The sequence below is a fragment of the Amphiprion ocellaris genome, chromosome 1 (assembly GCF_022539595.1).
Source record: "Amphiprion ocellaris isolate individual 3 ecotype Okinawa chromosome 1, ASM2253959v1, whole genome shotgun sequence".
Classification (NCBI taxonomy): Eukaryota; Metazoa; Chordata; class Actinopteri; family Pomacentridae; genus Amphiprion; species Amphiprion ocellaris.
In genome coordinates, this window is record NC_072766.1 from 1,818,113 (window position 1) to 1,834,825 (window position 16,713).

Consider the following 16,713-nt stretch of genomic DNA (forward strand, 5'->3'; position numbering starts at 1 on the left):
CGGATCAACCAAGCGGAAGTTTGTTTAGTTTCAAAGAGCGAGAAGTGAGTTAAAAACGAACTAATTCCTCCTGATAGCGGGTTTATTTGGAGCACAGAGGATAAATGAAGAGTTTATTAACGAGTAGAAGCTGAAATGTCTCACATTAAAGAATATCTGGACAGAATAAATGGAGTTTATCAGCGATACGTTGAATATGTAAAGAAGAATCCAACAGCTGCTGCACATCTGGAGAACACGGTGAGGACCCTGTCCTACCTGGTGGCAGGTAAGTCCCTCCTGTTGTTCGTTTTTTGAGATATAAGAGAAACTACTTCTCTCCTGTTAAGCTGTTTATTTTGTAAATATCAGTGTCCCAAAAGAGTCTTGTACAAGGCGGTTTTCTGTTTGGAACAGCCTTCCAGAAAAAGATAAAGTCTGATATGAACAGAACATTTTATCCAGTATGGTGAAATGTGACTGGTTATAAAACACAAACATATAATTCAAATATTGAAATGTGATTGGCTAAAGGTGGGGATAAACCGTGGTTTAGACTTAGCTCTCCCATTAATTTGTGCACAGATATGTCCATATCTCTTGGCACACGATCCATCCAATCCTCAGGAGCTGCATCCTGTAAAAAGAACCCTCCTGCAAACTTCTTCCCACTTTCTACCAGTTAGTCTTATTCCTTTGTTAGCTGAGATGTCCATCACCTATACACCGCTTGATCCTCATTAGGGTTGCGGAGGTGCCGGAGTCTATCCCAGCTGACTTGGGGTGAAGACAGGGGACACCCTGGACAGGTCGCCAGTCCATCGCAGGGCCACATATACAGACAAACAGTCACACTCACATTCACACCTACAGGCAATTTAGAATCATCAATTAACCTCAGTGTATTTTTGGACTGTGGGAGGAAGTCGGAGAATCCAGAGAAAACCCACACATGCACAGGGAGAACATGCAGACTCCATGAAGAACGATCCCAGAAGGCCAGGACGTGAACCAGGGATCATCTCGCTGCAAGGCGAAAGTGCTAACCACTACACCACTGTGCAGCCCTAGCTGAGATGTGATGCAGCCATTAGTGGTATTTCATAGGGAGGATGCAGGTGTCCCTTAGGGGGGATTATTATGGTTTTCTCCCTTAACCCTCGTGTCGTCCTGCAGGTCAAATTGACCCATTTTAATGTTTGAAAATGTGGAAAAAAAACATATTTTCACAGTGAAACTTCTGATGTCCACATTTTCAACATTTTTGAGAAATCTTTGAATATTTCTTGGTCGAAAAAAGAAATGTTTAAGAACATTCACAAAAAAAGATTTTTATGTGAATGTTCTTAAAGAAAATGTGAGAAGTTTTACTGATATATCTGTGATCACTTTCGATATTTTTAGGATTTTTTTGGAAGATTTTTACTCATTTTTTGAAAATATTTACAAGAATTTCTTGCCAAATTTGGAGGATTTTTTTTTTTTTAAAATAACACTTTTAAGGGAAACTTTTAAGGAATTATTGGAATTTTCTTCCTGAAGGTTTTGCAAATTTTCAGAAATTTGGGGATTTTTTTTTTAATTTTTGAATTTTTTTTCAGACAAGAAAACAATATTTTTTGGTGCCTGTAAATGAAGACAGCAGCAGGGTTAATTTAAATGATTCCAGGGTTCCTCTCTTGTGTTTACTTTTGTTGCATCAAGTTTCTGATTTTGGGCCTGCATTTATTAATATAGTCTTTATAAAGTGTTTATTTTTGATTGTTTGAAAGAAGAAATACTAAATATAACACTCAACTGTTCAACTTAGAATTAAAGCAGTTATTAAGATGTGGTACAATTCAGAATCACTTGACGTTTAAATGCTTTTCCTCAGGATTGTTCTCACTCATGTTGTGTATTCTACCTGCAGTTTCTTCTGCTACATTGAATTACACTAATGCTGGCAGCCCACAATAACCACATTGTGACTATTTATTTTGTAGGACGATTTGCAGATTCCCATGAATTATCTGAACTCGGTAAGTAAAGGCTCCTGGCAATGATCCTTAAACTAAAAAAATCTGCATGAAAAACTTTTCAATGAGAATATCTGCTAGTTTTCTGTTTTTTATGATTGTAACCATACAGGGTTCACTCTTTTTTCAGTGTGCAGGCAAAACAAAGCAGTTTTATTCAGTTAACTTGAGCTTTTAGGAACAATAGTGTGCATGTTTCACTATTTTCAGCTATTCAGTAAAATAACAGCTGGACATCTTGATTATTAAACTTTTATAGAATAAATTATCGATCAATAAACTAGTGGATGATGTGGGTTTCAGTTCTCATAGCGATAAGCAGCAACTCTGTTGGGGATTGGGGATTTTACTAATGTACAGTATGTGTACATTAGTGTTGAAATACTCTAATACTGTGTGTTTTTCAGTGTACTCTGCCTCCAACCTCCTGGTGCTGTTCAATGACAGCATCCTCCGTAAAGGACTGAGATGTTCCCTCCCTGTGGTGAGTTCTGCTGTTCTATATTAATAATAATATAATATGTTCTGTAAACTCAGCCTACACTCACTCAGAAATTAATTTCTGCTAAATTAAACCCTTTGAGGGGAGACAAACACCGATGGTCGCTGTGATTAGAAGATGAGATTTTTGTTTTTCTGGTTCGTTTGCTGTTCAGCTCCTTAAAGGTTGACAGAAATGTTCCCCTGTGAAATTAGACTGTTTCTTCATTTTGTAGATAATAGCTGGTAAGTCAACAAAGCACTCTGTTATCACTATAAAAACCTTTTGTGGTAGTGAAATTGTGTAATTGCACAAGTTTGAGATATACTAATTATTTTCCTTTTTGTCAGTAAACTTAGAACCCTACTCCAGTAGTTTGGGTTAAATCTAAATGAAATTGTTCATAAAAATGAATTGTTTGCTTACATGAAGACATCATCAAGATGAGGACATAAAATCCAAACACAGACATTTAGCAGCACAAGACATCAATAAGAGATGATATTTAAAGGATCTCAAATTAGACAAGTAGGGACAACAAATTCAGACAAATCCATAAGATCGCAAAAACATGCAACATAAACAAGACACGAAAAGCACTCAGAGAACGCAGTCCTCCTCCCAGGCTGCTCGATCCTCCTCCCAGGCTGCTCGATCCTCCTCCCAGGCTGCTCGGTCCTCCTCCCAGGCTGCTCGGTCCTCCTCCCAGGCTGCTCGGTCCTCCTCCCAGGCTGCTCGGTCCTCCTCCAAGGCTGCTCGGTCCTCCTCCAAGGCTGCTCGATCCTCCTCCCAGGCTGCTCGGTCCTCCTCCAAGGCTGCTCAGTCTTGGAGCCTACAAAACTCATAAGAAAAACTCTGCTTGTGTTAACTGGTGTCTCGTTGTGTTTACTGGTGTCCCGTTGTGTCCAGTCTCTCTCCCAGCAGAGGCTCCTGACGTGGCTCTCTGTCCTTGAATATGTGGAGGTTTTCCTGGAAATGGGAGCCTGTAAGCTGTGGGGGGAAGTTGGCCGCTGGCTGGTGATCGGACTCATTCAGATATTCAAGTACGCCTTCCTTCCTTGTTTCCTTTTCCTCAATGCAACAGAAACATCATTTATGTGTTGACGTCTGTTGCTCCTTGTAATTCCGTAATATTCCCCGTCTGCTGTTCCAGGGCAGTTTTTCGCCTCATTCTTCTTCTGTGGTACAAATCTGGCATCCAGACTTCACCTCCCATCATCCCCCTGGACCGAGGAGCAGACTGTGGAGGTCGGTTACCTGCCCAGAACAGAAATGATTAAGTCACCAGCGCCTCACACACACTGAGCTCAGATAGCCTAAACTGGCTAATTTCTCAGCATCAATGTGCACTGATGTGAACACAAAAGACGGCAGAAAGTGCTCTGATGAATGCAAACCAGACACCCTGCCTCCGTTACTCCAGATGTGTCAAATCAGTTCAACAGAAACCGACGTCAGTGCTGGAGGCGATGTCTTTAATGGAGAAGAGCTGTTTTTGTTTTCTTTTGTTATTTGATTAAAGTTTCCTTCCTTCCTTCCTTCCTCCCTTCTTTCCTTCCTTTCTTCCTTCCTTCATTCATTCCTTCCTCACTTCTTTCCTTCTTTCCATCCATCCTTCATTCCTTCCATATTTCCTTCCTTCCTTCCTTCCTTCCTATATCTGAATGAGATGGTTTGAGAAGATGCTCTGTAGAGGTAGAATATCTGAATGAGATGTTTTTTTCTCCACAGATGAAGCCGACACGGAGCAGCAGGAGGATCAATACTTCGTGGGCCAGAGGTCAGGACGAGTCATTCGGCCTCTGGGCAGCGGTAAGATTTAAAACGTCCTCAAATATGAGATCCTCTGAGGTTTGTGACAGCGTTAAATGAGTTGTGTGTCAGGTACCAAATTAATAGATTCATAAATCCTTTATTTAAACATAAAGAAAGAAACTATAAAAAGCGATGCCAACAGAGAAAAGACAACACCACGTCTGGTTAAATACCAGCAGGTGGTTGTTCAGATGAAATAAGAATTAAATTTAACCCTAAAACTTGCAGACATTCTAAATCTCAACATTAATTTCCTCCTCCAGCTCCGTCCCTGCAGACCCGGCTGTTTGGAGCTCCCCGTCCGAGGAAGACGAGGAGCAGCTGGAAGGAGAAAGCCAGCAGCAAACCAACACCTCTGGGCCTTCAGGAGACCATCGCCGAGTCCGTTTACATCGGACGGCCGCTCGTACACCGTATCCTTCAGTTGCCGTCGCAGTAGTTAGATCTCTCTCTAAAGGGTTAGCGTCAGTAAATGCAAACACAAAAACACAAGCGAGACAAAAAGGAAACACAAAGCGGCAAAAACGAGAATCAAAACGACAAAAAAATCTGATGAAAAAAGACCAAAAACAAGACAAAATATTACAAAAATGAGACATAAAATGACAAAAGAACAATGAACAATCTAGTATTTTACTTTCTGATCCAAACAACTTGTCATGGTCTAGAAATTATCTTAAATATATAGTTTTACTAATTTACAGTCTGCAGTTAATGTCTTCTCTGGAATTTTTACACTTTGAGGGCCGGATTGGGCCCTCTGGAGGACCGCTTTTGGCCCGTGGGCTGTATGTTGGACACCCCTGATCGATGCTCTGCACTGAGGACTGTAAAGTTTCCCCGCTTGAACAGAAATTACCTCTAGATGGCGTAGTGCTGAAGCTGATGAACACTTCATGTTTGCTGTGAGTAAAGCTGAACTTTAAGATGCTCACAGATTAACCACAGATAGATATCTTTCTTTTTTATTTTACCTCTGACCAAAAACCAGTGGGCAGTGGTGGCGCAACTTTTAAGTCTCTGGACTACTGATCAGAAGTACAGAGGTTCAAAGCCCGATGTGGCCACTGTTGGGCCCTTGAGCAAGGCCCTTAACCCTTCCTGCTCCAGGGGGCGCTGTACTGTGGCTGACCCGTCGCTCTGACTCCCCCCATTGGGGAGATATGCGAAAATCAGAATTTCCCCTCATGGGATTAATAAGGGATAATTAAAAAAAAATAAAAAAACAACACTAACCTCATGCAGCCACAGAATTATTAAAAAGGGACCAAAATCAATGAGTGTAACCCTCCTGTTGTCGTTGGGATCATTCTGACCCCAAGTAAAATCTTTGACTGTCATCTGCTTTTATGTAACGAGGTCTGTTTGGCTCTAAATACCAAAATGAAGGGTAAAAATTGTTGGACTGAAGTCAGACTAAAGGTGTAACACAGAATTGATTGACAGTTTATATAGTCCATGGGTCCAAAATCTCCAGTATCGGTACCACTCAAGGTGACCGATTCTTTCAGGTCTTTTTAACCAGCTATATGTCTCTAGTTTACATTTTGATATGATGCCGTTGCAGACTCACAGCTTAATGAATGTTATCACTGGTTTAATGGACACAATGAAAGGATCTGAGACAAAAGTCCAATTCAACAGACAAGAAATGCATTCATTTGGGTCTGATGTTTAATTATTAGAATATATTAGCCTTTTCTCAAGCAGTTTTATTTGATTATTGACTCATATTAGATGTGATCTTTGCAGACAGTGAGGTTTAAATGAATTGTACCATACAGCGGTTATGGTGAATGTGATTATTGACTCATATTAGATGTGATCTTTGCAGACAGTGAGGTTTAAATGAATTGTACCATACAGCGGTTATGGTGAATGTGATTATTGACTCATATTAGATGTGATCTTTGCAGACAGTGAGGTTTAAATGAATTGTACCATACAGCAGTTATGGTGAATGTGATTATTGACTCATATTAGATGTGATCTTTGCAGACGGTGAGGTTTAAATGAATTGTACCATACAGCGGTTATGGTGAATGTGACCGTTTCACTAATCAGTGATAAAGCTGCCAGTATGGAAAGACTCTCACATCCTGATGTACTCATGATAACCCAACGTACATTTTAGTAGCACTTAGGTTTGGTCACCTGAGATGGTTCCAGTATCTGGTCTGGCCCATGGACTAATACTACATGCTTTAAATACCAGTCAGACCAGGTGGACAGAAGGCATGTGGCTACCAGGGAGGACACTACATGGGTTAAGCTGTTTGGATTTGATGATTTTACTCTAGTTTGTCCCAGAGGAGATGATGTCATTCCAGTTTTCCTTAATTTAGTCCCTCCTGCTGGCAGTTCTCTGCCTCGGACTCTGTGGAAAACAGTCCTGGAAGCCATGGCTCATCTCAGGAGTCCTCGAACTTTCCAGGTGATCAAGTTCCTGCTTTAAGCTCCTCCTCATGATCAAATTCTGAAACATTAAACTGAGCTGCATCTCTATAGAGCAGGGGTCACCAACCTTTTTGAACCTGAGAGCAACTTCAAGGGTACTGAGTAGCACGAAGGGCACCTTGTTTGATTCAAACTTCCTCAATAGCAAACTTGTGCCATCATCTTTAAACAATAATAATAATAATGAAAATAATATGTAAAAAGACTGTCTGATCACATTTATGTTAATTATTCCTTACAATAATTATTCACGACAATTTCCACAACAATGACGGTAGGAAACACACACACACACGTATATGGAAATCTGTTCCAATATTTAAAAGTCAGAGGTATCCCATCTCTGAAACTTTGGTAAATATCTTTCTTGGTAGTTTTGTATGAATCAACATATTTGCAGCATTTTGTTCAAAATCACACCAGTTACATTTCTGTGCAAATTGTCACTTCTAACATTTTTAGGAAATCATTAACGGTCATCAAATCATGCTTCATTTGTGCAAACCACTACCTTTGTAACATTTTTGAACAATTCATGAACTCTGTCCCATGTTTGTACAAATGATCAGTTATGGAAGAAAAAAATCAACTCTTTCCCATTTTGAAATGAATCCTATCACATTAGTACTAATCACCAGCATTTTTCACAGGCATTGCAGCATTTTTAACAGATCATAACAATAAATCATTACGTTTTCAACAAATTATTTTTCACATTTTTGTGTAATGGCACAGTGTTTTGAATGACAACATATGTTACCTCTTTGTCTGTAAATGTGTGTTAGTGGGAAGCCTGGCATTGCAGAGCTTATCATGTCTTACCTTTACCTTGCAGCTCACAGTTAAGATGGTTCAGTTTCCCAGTGATGTCCGTTAAAAATGCAAGGTGAAGAATCCACTCAGTGTCCTCAAGCAGCGAGATGTCTTCCCCTTTGGATTGCATGAACTCTTTGATTTTGGTCAACAGTGACAAAAAACGCTGCAAACCTGTTCCCCTGCTGATCCATGGGGTTTCTGTGTGTAGTAACAGGTCACAGCTCCTCCAGCAGCACCTTCAATGTCCTGGTTGTCTGGCTTTGGAGCCATTTATACATACATATGTCCTGCTGGTGAATGATGCAGTGGTAATGTAGGAATGTTGGGAAGTCTGGATCACCTCTGCATCGTACAATGAAGCCTGCATGGCGACCCGTCATGGAGGAGCCTCGTCCGTCGTCATTAAAACAAGCTTTTCTAACGGTGCATTTTTCTCCACGAAGAAACTTTTCGCCGCGTAGTAGAAGCCAAAGCTGCCGTTAAGTCCCGGGTTTTCCTGTCCGTAGTGCGCATACAGTCTATGTGCGCTAGCAGGTGGCTAGTTAGCATGGAAGCTTTGTAGCGGCTAAAGTTGCGTCTCTCCGCATTGTGCCGCTTTGCCGACGCAATAGTCGCCCCGCAAATAGGACACATACATTTATCTTTCACTGTCGTGAAAAACAACTCTTCCTCCCAGTCACCGTGAAAATAGCGTTTTCTCTTTCACTTCTCTGTCGTGTTTTGGGGGTAAAAACCACATCTAGCTTCCCAAAGTGTCTGCGTCCGGACGCTTCATAGTGACGTGGTGGTTTGACATGCGCAGTGAACTCTGACTCGGACAAGGTCAAAGTTCATTTATACCAAAGACATTTTTGTTTTTAAAAAAAAATAAATAAATATTGTAATTTAAAATCTGCATTAATGTAAGTATTTTTGATTTTAAAAGAACAGCAACTACAATTTTTTATAAGGAATTTCATGGTGACTAATGTTATTTTTAGAACATGGTGGCTGGCAACTCACTGGTCTCTGCGGGCAACCAGGCGCCCGCGGGCACCGTGTTGGCTACCCCTGCTATAGAGGATGTTAAACACCTGATCTGTTGTCATTTTACCCTCAGATATAAAGATAAACTCATGGGCTGTTTGATGATTTCAGGCTCTGCTTTTGGAGAATGTTCTGTTGAGAGGATGGACGGTTTTAGTGAAATCTAGAGGAGATTCTCTTCAGGGTTTTTTGTTTTCGTGTGTCTAGTTGAATTTTTTCCTCTATGATTCTATTTGATTCATTTCTAGATGAGATTGAGCGAGGTGCCATTTAGGTTTGACTTTAATCCTCCTGTTGTCTTCATTTACAGACACCCCCAAAAAATTGTTTCTTTGTCTGAAAAAAATCCAAAAATTCAACAAAAAAATTCCCAAAATTTCTGAAAATTTACAAAACCTTCAGGAAGAAAATTCCAAGAATTCTTTAAAAGTTTCCCTCAAAAGTTTTGTATTTTAAAAAAAAATACTCCAAATTTGGCAAGAAAATTCTTGTAAATATTTTCAAAAAATGAGTAAAAATCTTACAAAAAAATCCAAAAAATATCTAAAGTGATTCCATATATATCAGTAAAACTTGTAATATTCTCTTAAGAACATTCACATAAAAATCAACCAAAATCCAGCGAAATTTGTTGGATTTTGGTTGATTTTTTTGTGAATGTTCTTAAGAAACATTTTTAACATTTCTTTTTTTCCACCAAAAAATGTTCAAAGATTTCCCAAAAATATTGAAAATGTGGAGAAGTTTCACTGTGAAAATATATTTTTTTCCACATTTTCAAACTTTAAAACGGGTAAATTTGACCCGCAGGACGACACGAGGGTTAAGAATAAAACAGTCGCTTCATGGTGTTAAGAATTCACTTTTTGCTTTACTATGTAAATATAATTTGCCATTTTCTGATCAATCTACCATCAATAATCCACATTAGCGAAGGTTCTTTCCTTCATTTATTTACATTCAGAGCTAAAGCTTCAATTCTAGGAATTTCTGATTGAAATAGGCTTCATGTTGTCACAAAGTGTCTGAATACTTTTATTAATAAAAGATTTCAGTTTTTGATTTTTAAGGTGTTTGCAGAAATTTCTCAGAGCCTGTTTTCACTTCATCAATTTAAAATCATCGTAATTCTAAGTAGATCAGTGAAAGGAAATTGATGAAATGAAATCTAGTAAAAGTAGTTGTCTGTTTTCTGTGAAGGTTTAAATGTGTTCAGAATCTGATGGGAAAGAAAACCAACAAAACCTGTCAGACATTGAAGTGTTGAGCATTTATGAGCTCAGAAAGAAAGTTTTCCCCCGAGGCAGTTTCATCTTCTGTCAGAGCTGATGAGAGACGAACAGCAGAGATCCTCCTTCTGTAGATTCAGTCTCATTTTGTTTTGTTTTTTTCTTTAGCTTCGCCGTGCTCAGCGACGCCAAATTCCAAAATGGATGGGAGCGAGCCGAGATGAGGAGGAGAAGCTTCCTGCTGCTGTACTACCTCCTCAGATCGCCTTTCTACGACAAATACTCCGAGTAAGTGTCAGCGGACAGAAAACGATGAAACAATGAGCACAAATAGACACAAAATGAAGACAGAAAACAACCAGAGCGATGAACCCACCTGCATAAGACAAAACTGTAGAGACACAAAATGACCAGAAAGAGACAGAAAACAACTACAGGAATACAAAAAATTAACCACAAAGACACAAAAGCAATCGCAAACAGACACAGAACAACCATGAAGCGACACAAAGACATAAAATGACCACAAAAGATATAAACTGAACAAACAACCAGAGAGATGCCAACAATTACAGAAGACACAGTAATTTAGTACAAAACAAAGAGACAAAATAATTGCAAAGAGACACAAAACAACCAGTAAGAGACGTAAAACAGCTACAGAAAGACACAAAACTACTGCAGAGAGACGCAGAACAATTACAAGGACAGAAAACAACCACAGAGACACAAAATTCACACAAAACAACCAGGAAGCGACACAAAACAGCTACAGAAAGACACAAAAGCGATCGCAAAGAGACACAAATCAACCACAAAGACACAAAACAATGACAAAGAGAAAATGTGATTAACCCTCGTGTCGTCCTGCGGGTCAGATTGATCCATTTTAAAGTTTGAAAATGTGGAAAAAAATATATTTTCACAGTCAAACTTCTGATGTCCACATTTTCAACATTTTTGGGAAATCTTTGAACATTTTTTTTATTTTTTTATTTTTTTATTAACCCTTATTAATCCCACGAGGGGAAATTCTGATTTTCGCATCTCTCCCCAATGGGGGGAGTCAGAGCGACGTGTCAGCCGCGGTACAGCGCCCCCTGGAGCAGGAAGGGTTAAGGGCCTTGCTCAAGGGCCCAACAGTGAACCTCTGACCTTCTGATCAGTAGTCCAGAGACTTAACCGTTAAATGTTAAAAATGTTTCTGAAGAACATTCACAAAAAAGTCAACCAAAGTCCAGCGAATTTTGCTGGATTTTGGTTGATTTTTATGTGAATATTCTTAAGAAAATATTAGAAGTTTTACTGATATATATGGAATCACTTTAGATACTTTTAGGATTTTTTTGGAAGGTTTTTACTCATTTTTTAAAAAAATATTTACAATAATTTTCTTGCCAAATTTGGGGAATTTTTAAAAAATAAAACTTTTCAGGGAAACTTTCAAGGAATTCTTGGAATTTTCTTCCTGAAGGTTTTGCAAATTTTCAGAAATTTGTGGAATTTTTTTGTTGAATTTTTGGATTTTTTTCAGACAAGGAAAGACACGATGGTCAGAAAAGACTAGAGTGACCAGAAAGAGTCAAGAGAAAGACAGAACTGACGACAAAGACACACAAAACAACCGGCTGACGTAGTTTAGATACGATCTGCTTTATTCATCCTGGAGGAAATGATTTAGGATGAGGTTTCAGTGCATGAAGGAAAAGCAGCCGATGATTGTTCAGCAGACGTGTAAAGAGAACGGTTTTGATGATGAATAGCTGACTGTAAACGCAGTTATCTCTGTTCTGTTCTGCTCCACCTGCAGGGAAAAGATCATCTTCCTGCTCAGACTTCTGGCTGATCATATTCCAGGAATCGGACTGGTGGCGCGTAAGTTCTGCTGCTTCCTCCAAGTGTTTCTCTGTTATAAAACATGAAGTTCACACTAATTCTGATCCTGTCTGTCTGTTCAGGTCCTCTGATGGATTACCTCCCTACCTGGCAGAAGATCTACTTCTATAACTGGGGCTGAAGCTGCTCTCAGATCTGTGATGTTTGTATAATGAGAGAGGAAGCGTCGGATCGTCCTCACTGCAGAGACTCTGAACAGAAATCAATGGAATGATCAGAAATGACGCCGCTCTGACTGAAAACGTTTTGTAAATGATTTATTCCCAGCAATCGGTGATGCAGTTTCTCTTTTTTAATATATATGAAGATATATACAGTCAAGCCTGAAATTATTCATACCCCTAGCAAATTTCGACTTAACCCTCCTGTTGTCCTCATTTACAGGCACCAAAAAATATTGTTTCCTTGTCTGAAAAAAATCCAGAAATTCAGCAAAAAAATCCCCAAATTTCTGAAAATTTGCAAAACCTTGAGGAAGAAAATTCCAATAATTCCTTAAAAGTTTCCCTTTAAAGTTTTATTTTATAAAAAATGGCAAGAAAATTCTTGTAAATATTTTCAAAAAATGAGTAAAAATCTTCCAAAAAATCCTAAAAATATCTAAAGTGATTCCATATATATCAGTAAAACTTCTAATATTTTCTTTAAGAACATTCACATAAAAATCAACCAAAATCCAGCAAATTTCGCTGGATTTTGGTTGATTTTTTTGTGAATGTTCTTAAACATTTTTTAACATCTTTTATTCTACCAAAATTTGCTAGGGGTATGAATAATTTCAGGCTACATGTAGGATTTTACAACATTGTTTTGTTTCTGACACCAGTGGGACGAACACTGAAGGAAACATCTGCTGCTGTCAGAGACGTTAAACGACTTGTGTTTCTGCTCGATGCTAACGCGGTATTTACACTGGAATAACTTTGTCTTATTCTACAGTTTCATTCCGTTCTGTGCAGCAGCTCTGTTTTTTTAACGACTGTATTCTCTGTAGCGTCAGCAGCTAAATGCACAAAGTCCTTAAAACGGAGCAGCGATGACCGACAGCTCGTTAAAATAATAAACCTCCACCTGCAGGCATCATTTAGGATCTCCAACGGCTGCCACTGGCTTTACAATGTGTTATCTTAAAAAAAAAAAAAAAAAAAAAAGGGGGGGGGGGGGGGGCTCAAAATTAAACCATGTATGTGTAAAAACTAAAAGAATTAAGTATTTTCCAACTCAGTCCGACCCGGTTCCACCAGAAAACAACTTTTAATTACATGGATCATTAAAAAACTCCCCAAAAATCAACCGTTTGCACTATTTAAAATCTGATCAAACCTTAAAATTCTACAGAGAAGTCATGACTAACTCAGCTGTGACCAAGAGACTCTAGATGGAATTTTTTTTGGATGAACGGCAGGCGGTGTGGAGCCAAGAGAGAAATCTAAGCAGTGAAATATCTACGAGTCGAGTTCTGGTGAAACCTGTGCAGTATTTTTTGGTGGCCGTAAATGAGGACAGCAGGAGGGTTAAGATGCAGGACTTAAACTGCAGTGAAAAATGAGACGGAGCAGAAGAAAAACACCCAGAAAATGTTCGGGGTTCAGAAGGTTAACAGGACAGATAACAGACACAGAAACTGAACGTTTTCTTTCCATCTTTATTAACGTACTGAATAAGTTTCTTTTTGTAGCCTACAAATAAATAGTTTCCATCCTTTCAGTCCACATGTTTTCTGGAGACTCTCTGCTTGGGTGGGGGAACACACGACTCTGACGTGTCAAAGTAAAACTACAACACGCTTCGTTGAATGTCAAGTCTGCCGAGAACACGCGGTGGCGGGACGGGGAGTTAGATCATCACACGATGCTAAATATGTCAGATTTGATCACGCGTGTTCACATCAGACTGTTGTTTTTACTCGCATTCTACATGGCAGTGAAACTGAGAAAATACTGACAGGAGCTCTCGTCCCGAAGCAAAATAAAGTCGGGAAAACGTTGGAAACTGAGCAGGAAGATGTAAACTGAAGATGCCAGCCTTTCAAAATAAAACGCTTCACGGAGGCAGACTTCAGATTCATCAAAGTGAAAGTGGTTTAAAGTTAAGTGGAAATGCATAGAACAGGATTATTGTTCCATCAGGCGTCTGCTGGTTATTATCTCGCTTTATTTCCCTGCACCGTGTCTTATGTTCGCTGGAGTTACACCCAAAATTATTCATGCTGAATTTAGATTTATAGTAAATTTAGATTGGGCCAAGAGGTTTTCTTTGGCTTGAAATGTCAAAGACGTAAAAGTAGACACTGCTTTAGATGTGAACGATGAATCTGAACTATTTCCGTGCTTGTTTTTGTTTTCTTTTCCACTTTTACTGAAACTGCCAGGTAAAAATTCATTCAGAACGTCAGAAACTGTCTCAGTTTGTGAGAAATGCATCATTCCTGATCCATTTCCACCATATTCTAAAGCATTCTAGGATTTGAAAACTGTTAAATTCATCATTAATATCTCCAACACAACATCTCAGCACCTTCTGTTAGAGTCATTTCCAGCCAGAAGAAACCGCTTGTTCAAATTAATTTTACTATAAATTAAAACCTGGCGTTGCTCTGAATAATTCTGATCTCAGCTCTCCTTGATTTCGCTCCATCCTTGTGGATAACTATAGCAGCTGAGAGATGAAGTGTGAGAAGCTCTGATGTTTCTCCTGAACAGAACTACCCTCCAAACTCACAAACTATCACAAGTCAGTCATTAAAAGTGTGAACAAACTGAGCAGCAGTGAGTCAAATGTCGCCGATTCTTGTTCAAATCAATGCTAAAAATATAAACTGCACCTTTTTTCCATTTAAATCACAATAAAACAAACATGAAATCTTCAGATAATATGGATCAAAATGAACACTTTGATTTATGAAGGAGGAATAAAATAGAGCAGAACTAACTCTGACAATTTTTTCTTTTTGAAAATCTAAGACCGAAAACATGGTGGACATAAAATTTGAAGTGTTGGTTTAGAAAAAGACTCTCTGATGGTTTATGAAAATAAAACTCAAGAGTCTGCTAATGAAGAACGAGGAGAACAGAGTCTCACTCCAGGAAAAGTGTCTCTAAGAGGAGGACAAGGAGCAGGACGATGTCTTTCCCATGCAATCCTTTCTGCTCTCCAATCACTCGGAGGCTGCTCGGCTCTACAGGCATCAGAAGGTTCCTCCTCTGGTGGCCAGTAGGGGGCGCTCAGTAGGAGCCGTAGCGGTCCTGAGATAAACACAGAGTGAGTCGACGTTCACGACGGAAACCAAAAGAAGAACCCGACTCTTGGGTCTCACCTGGATCGTGTTCATGACGCCGTTAGCGAGGACCGCCATCTTTCCCGCCACCGTCTTCACCCCCTGTTTGAACTGAGCGATGTCGGGACCGGAGGGGAGGACGCTGTCGAAACCCGCTGCCCTGCCTGGAGGACATGAAACAATACAGCATTTATATCAGGAAGGCTTCATTAATGCTGTCGAAGCCCGCTGCCCTGCCTGGAGGACATGAAACAATACAGCATTTAATAACTACATACATGTACGTAAATACAGCTTCATGTTAACACTGTCGAAGCCTGAAGGAGGAAACCAATCAGTACGGCATTTAATAATTACATCCATGTACTGTCCTTACATACAGCTTTACGTTTCCAAACTTCTTATTCAGGCTCTTATCTGAGATGTCAGAGTTTCTACCGGCTCCACTAACAGAGATTTATCCCAGAGACGTTAAATCTGAAGCTTCAGCTCCTCTGCTGCTAAATAACTACATACATGTCAGTGTTTCCTCTACATTAATTTAGGAGAGACGGGTCATCATTCCTAAATCCCAGCCGCCGCTCCTTCAAATTTCTTTCTTTTTTTTAATTGTCGTAAATCCTCCACCGCCGCATGTCTCCACCTCCACAGCAGAGTTCTGCACTGTGTCAGGTTCTCACGAGTACTAAGGTAAACTACAGATAACTATCCTGCTCAGTATCTACTCTTTGATACGTCGGGTTAATATGACGTTAATTAGTCGCCTTAAAGTGACGTCACATCCAGCATCCAGGCAGCAGGTCAGAGAGTCAGAGGAGTGACGTCTTGGAAAATAGAGCAGCGACTTACCAGAGAAAAGTTATTAGCTGAAGATAACTCATAATAGATTCTACAAGTTAAACAGACATTCTCTAAATATTGATATCCAGCTAACGGTACGTAGCATATCAGTAGCTTCAGTTAATTGGACCCAGTGCCAACTCAGTGTAGCTAACGTGAGTAAACTAATGATAGCATTAAGCTAATATCTACACCATGATGTAACTGCTGTGTTTTCAGATGAGCTTTTTCAAATATTTTATATTTTACATTCAGCCTTTCAAAAGCCATTTTCAACTGGCCATTCAATAAATAGGTTGTACAAGGAAAATCTGCAGTGAAATGTCATTTGTGTACGAGTCACAGTTCCCAGACAACCTGCCGCCGCTGCTGATATAAATCCTAGAGGAAACACTGCATATTGACATGTTTGTCCTTCATGTGAGACTTCCATGTTCTGCTGCTTTCTTCTTCCTCTACATTAATCTGACAGCAGCTCAGATTTCAGACATCTGAGTTCAAAGCTCCACCAGATTCTGATTCTTCCTCCTAAACTTCTCACATGGTTTCATTTTGATAAAATTAGCCAATATTTGAGCAAAAAAAATAAATTCTGGAAAGAATGAAGACAGATCTGTGTCAGAGTTTATTTTTTTCTTCTGGATACAAAACAGCTGAACCCTGCAGCAGCTCCAACACACTGCTGATGATTCTCTATTAATAAACTCATGATTCTGTGGATAATAATGGATAACAATGGATAATAATAGATAATAATGGATCAGACACATGGACCAAACTTGTACTTTTCTGTCTTACTTTAGCTACATGTTGCTGCTAATACTTCTGTACATTTACTGGACTTTAACTTGTAATGAAGTATTTTTTCCTTTCTATTGG

The 16,713-nt window shown here is 39.3% G+C and overlaps 2 protein-coding genes across 3 annotated transcripts in view; one reads left to right on the top strand and one right to left on the bottom strand.

Moving 5' to 3' along the window:
• On the top strand, positions 1-13,429 carry pex16 (peroxisomal biogenesis factor 16). The gene is made up of 11 exons (XM_023263959.3): positions 1-268; positions 1,965-2,000; positions 2,405-2,481; positions 3,388-3,521; positions 3,632-3,726; positions 4,210-4,290; positions 4,557-4,706; positions 6,655-6,727; positions 9,990-10,109; positions 11,632-11,696; positions 11,780-13,429. The coding sequence occupies exons 1-11, from the start codon at positions 136-138 to the stop codon at positions 11,836-11,838; spliced, it is 1,023 nt and encodes a 340-aa protein (XP_023119727.1). The 5' UTR covers positions 1-135; the 3' UTR covers positions 11,839-13,429.
• The window catches only part of arfgap2 (ADP-ribosylation factor GTPase activating protein 2), a 22,960-nt gene continuing 19,589 nt past the window's right edge, over positions 13,343-16,713 (bottom strand). For both annotated transcript variants that reach the window (XM_055013418.1, XM_023263967.3), the window contains 2 exons: positions 15,034-15,158; positions 13,343-14,962 (listed from right to left, as the gene is read on the bottom strand). In XM_055013418.1, the coding sequence (XP_054869393.1) occupies positions 14,942-14,962; positions 15,034-15,158 (146 nt within the window). In that variant the 3' untranslated portion in view covers positions 13,343-14,941. The remainder of the gene's footprint in view (positions 14,963-15,033; positions 15,159-16,713) is intronic.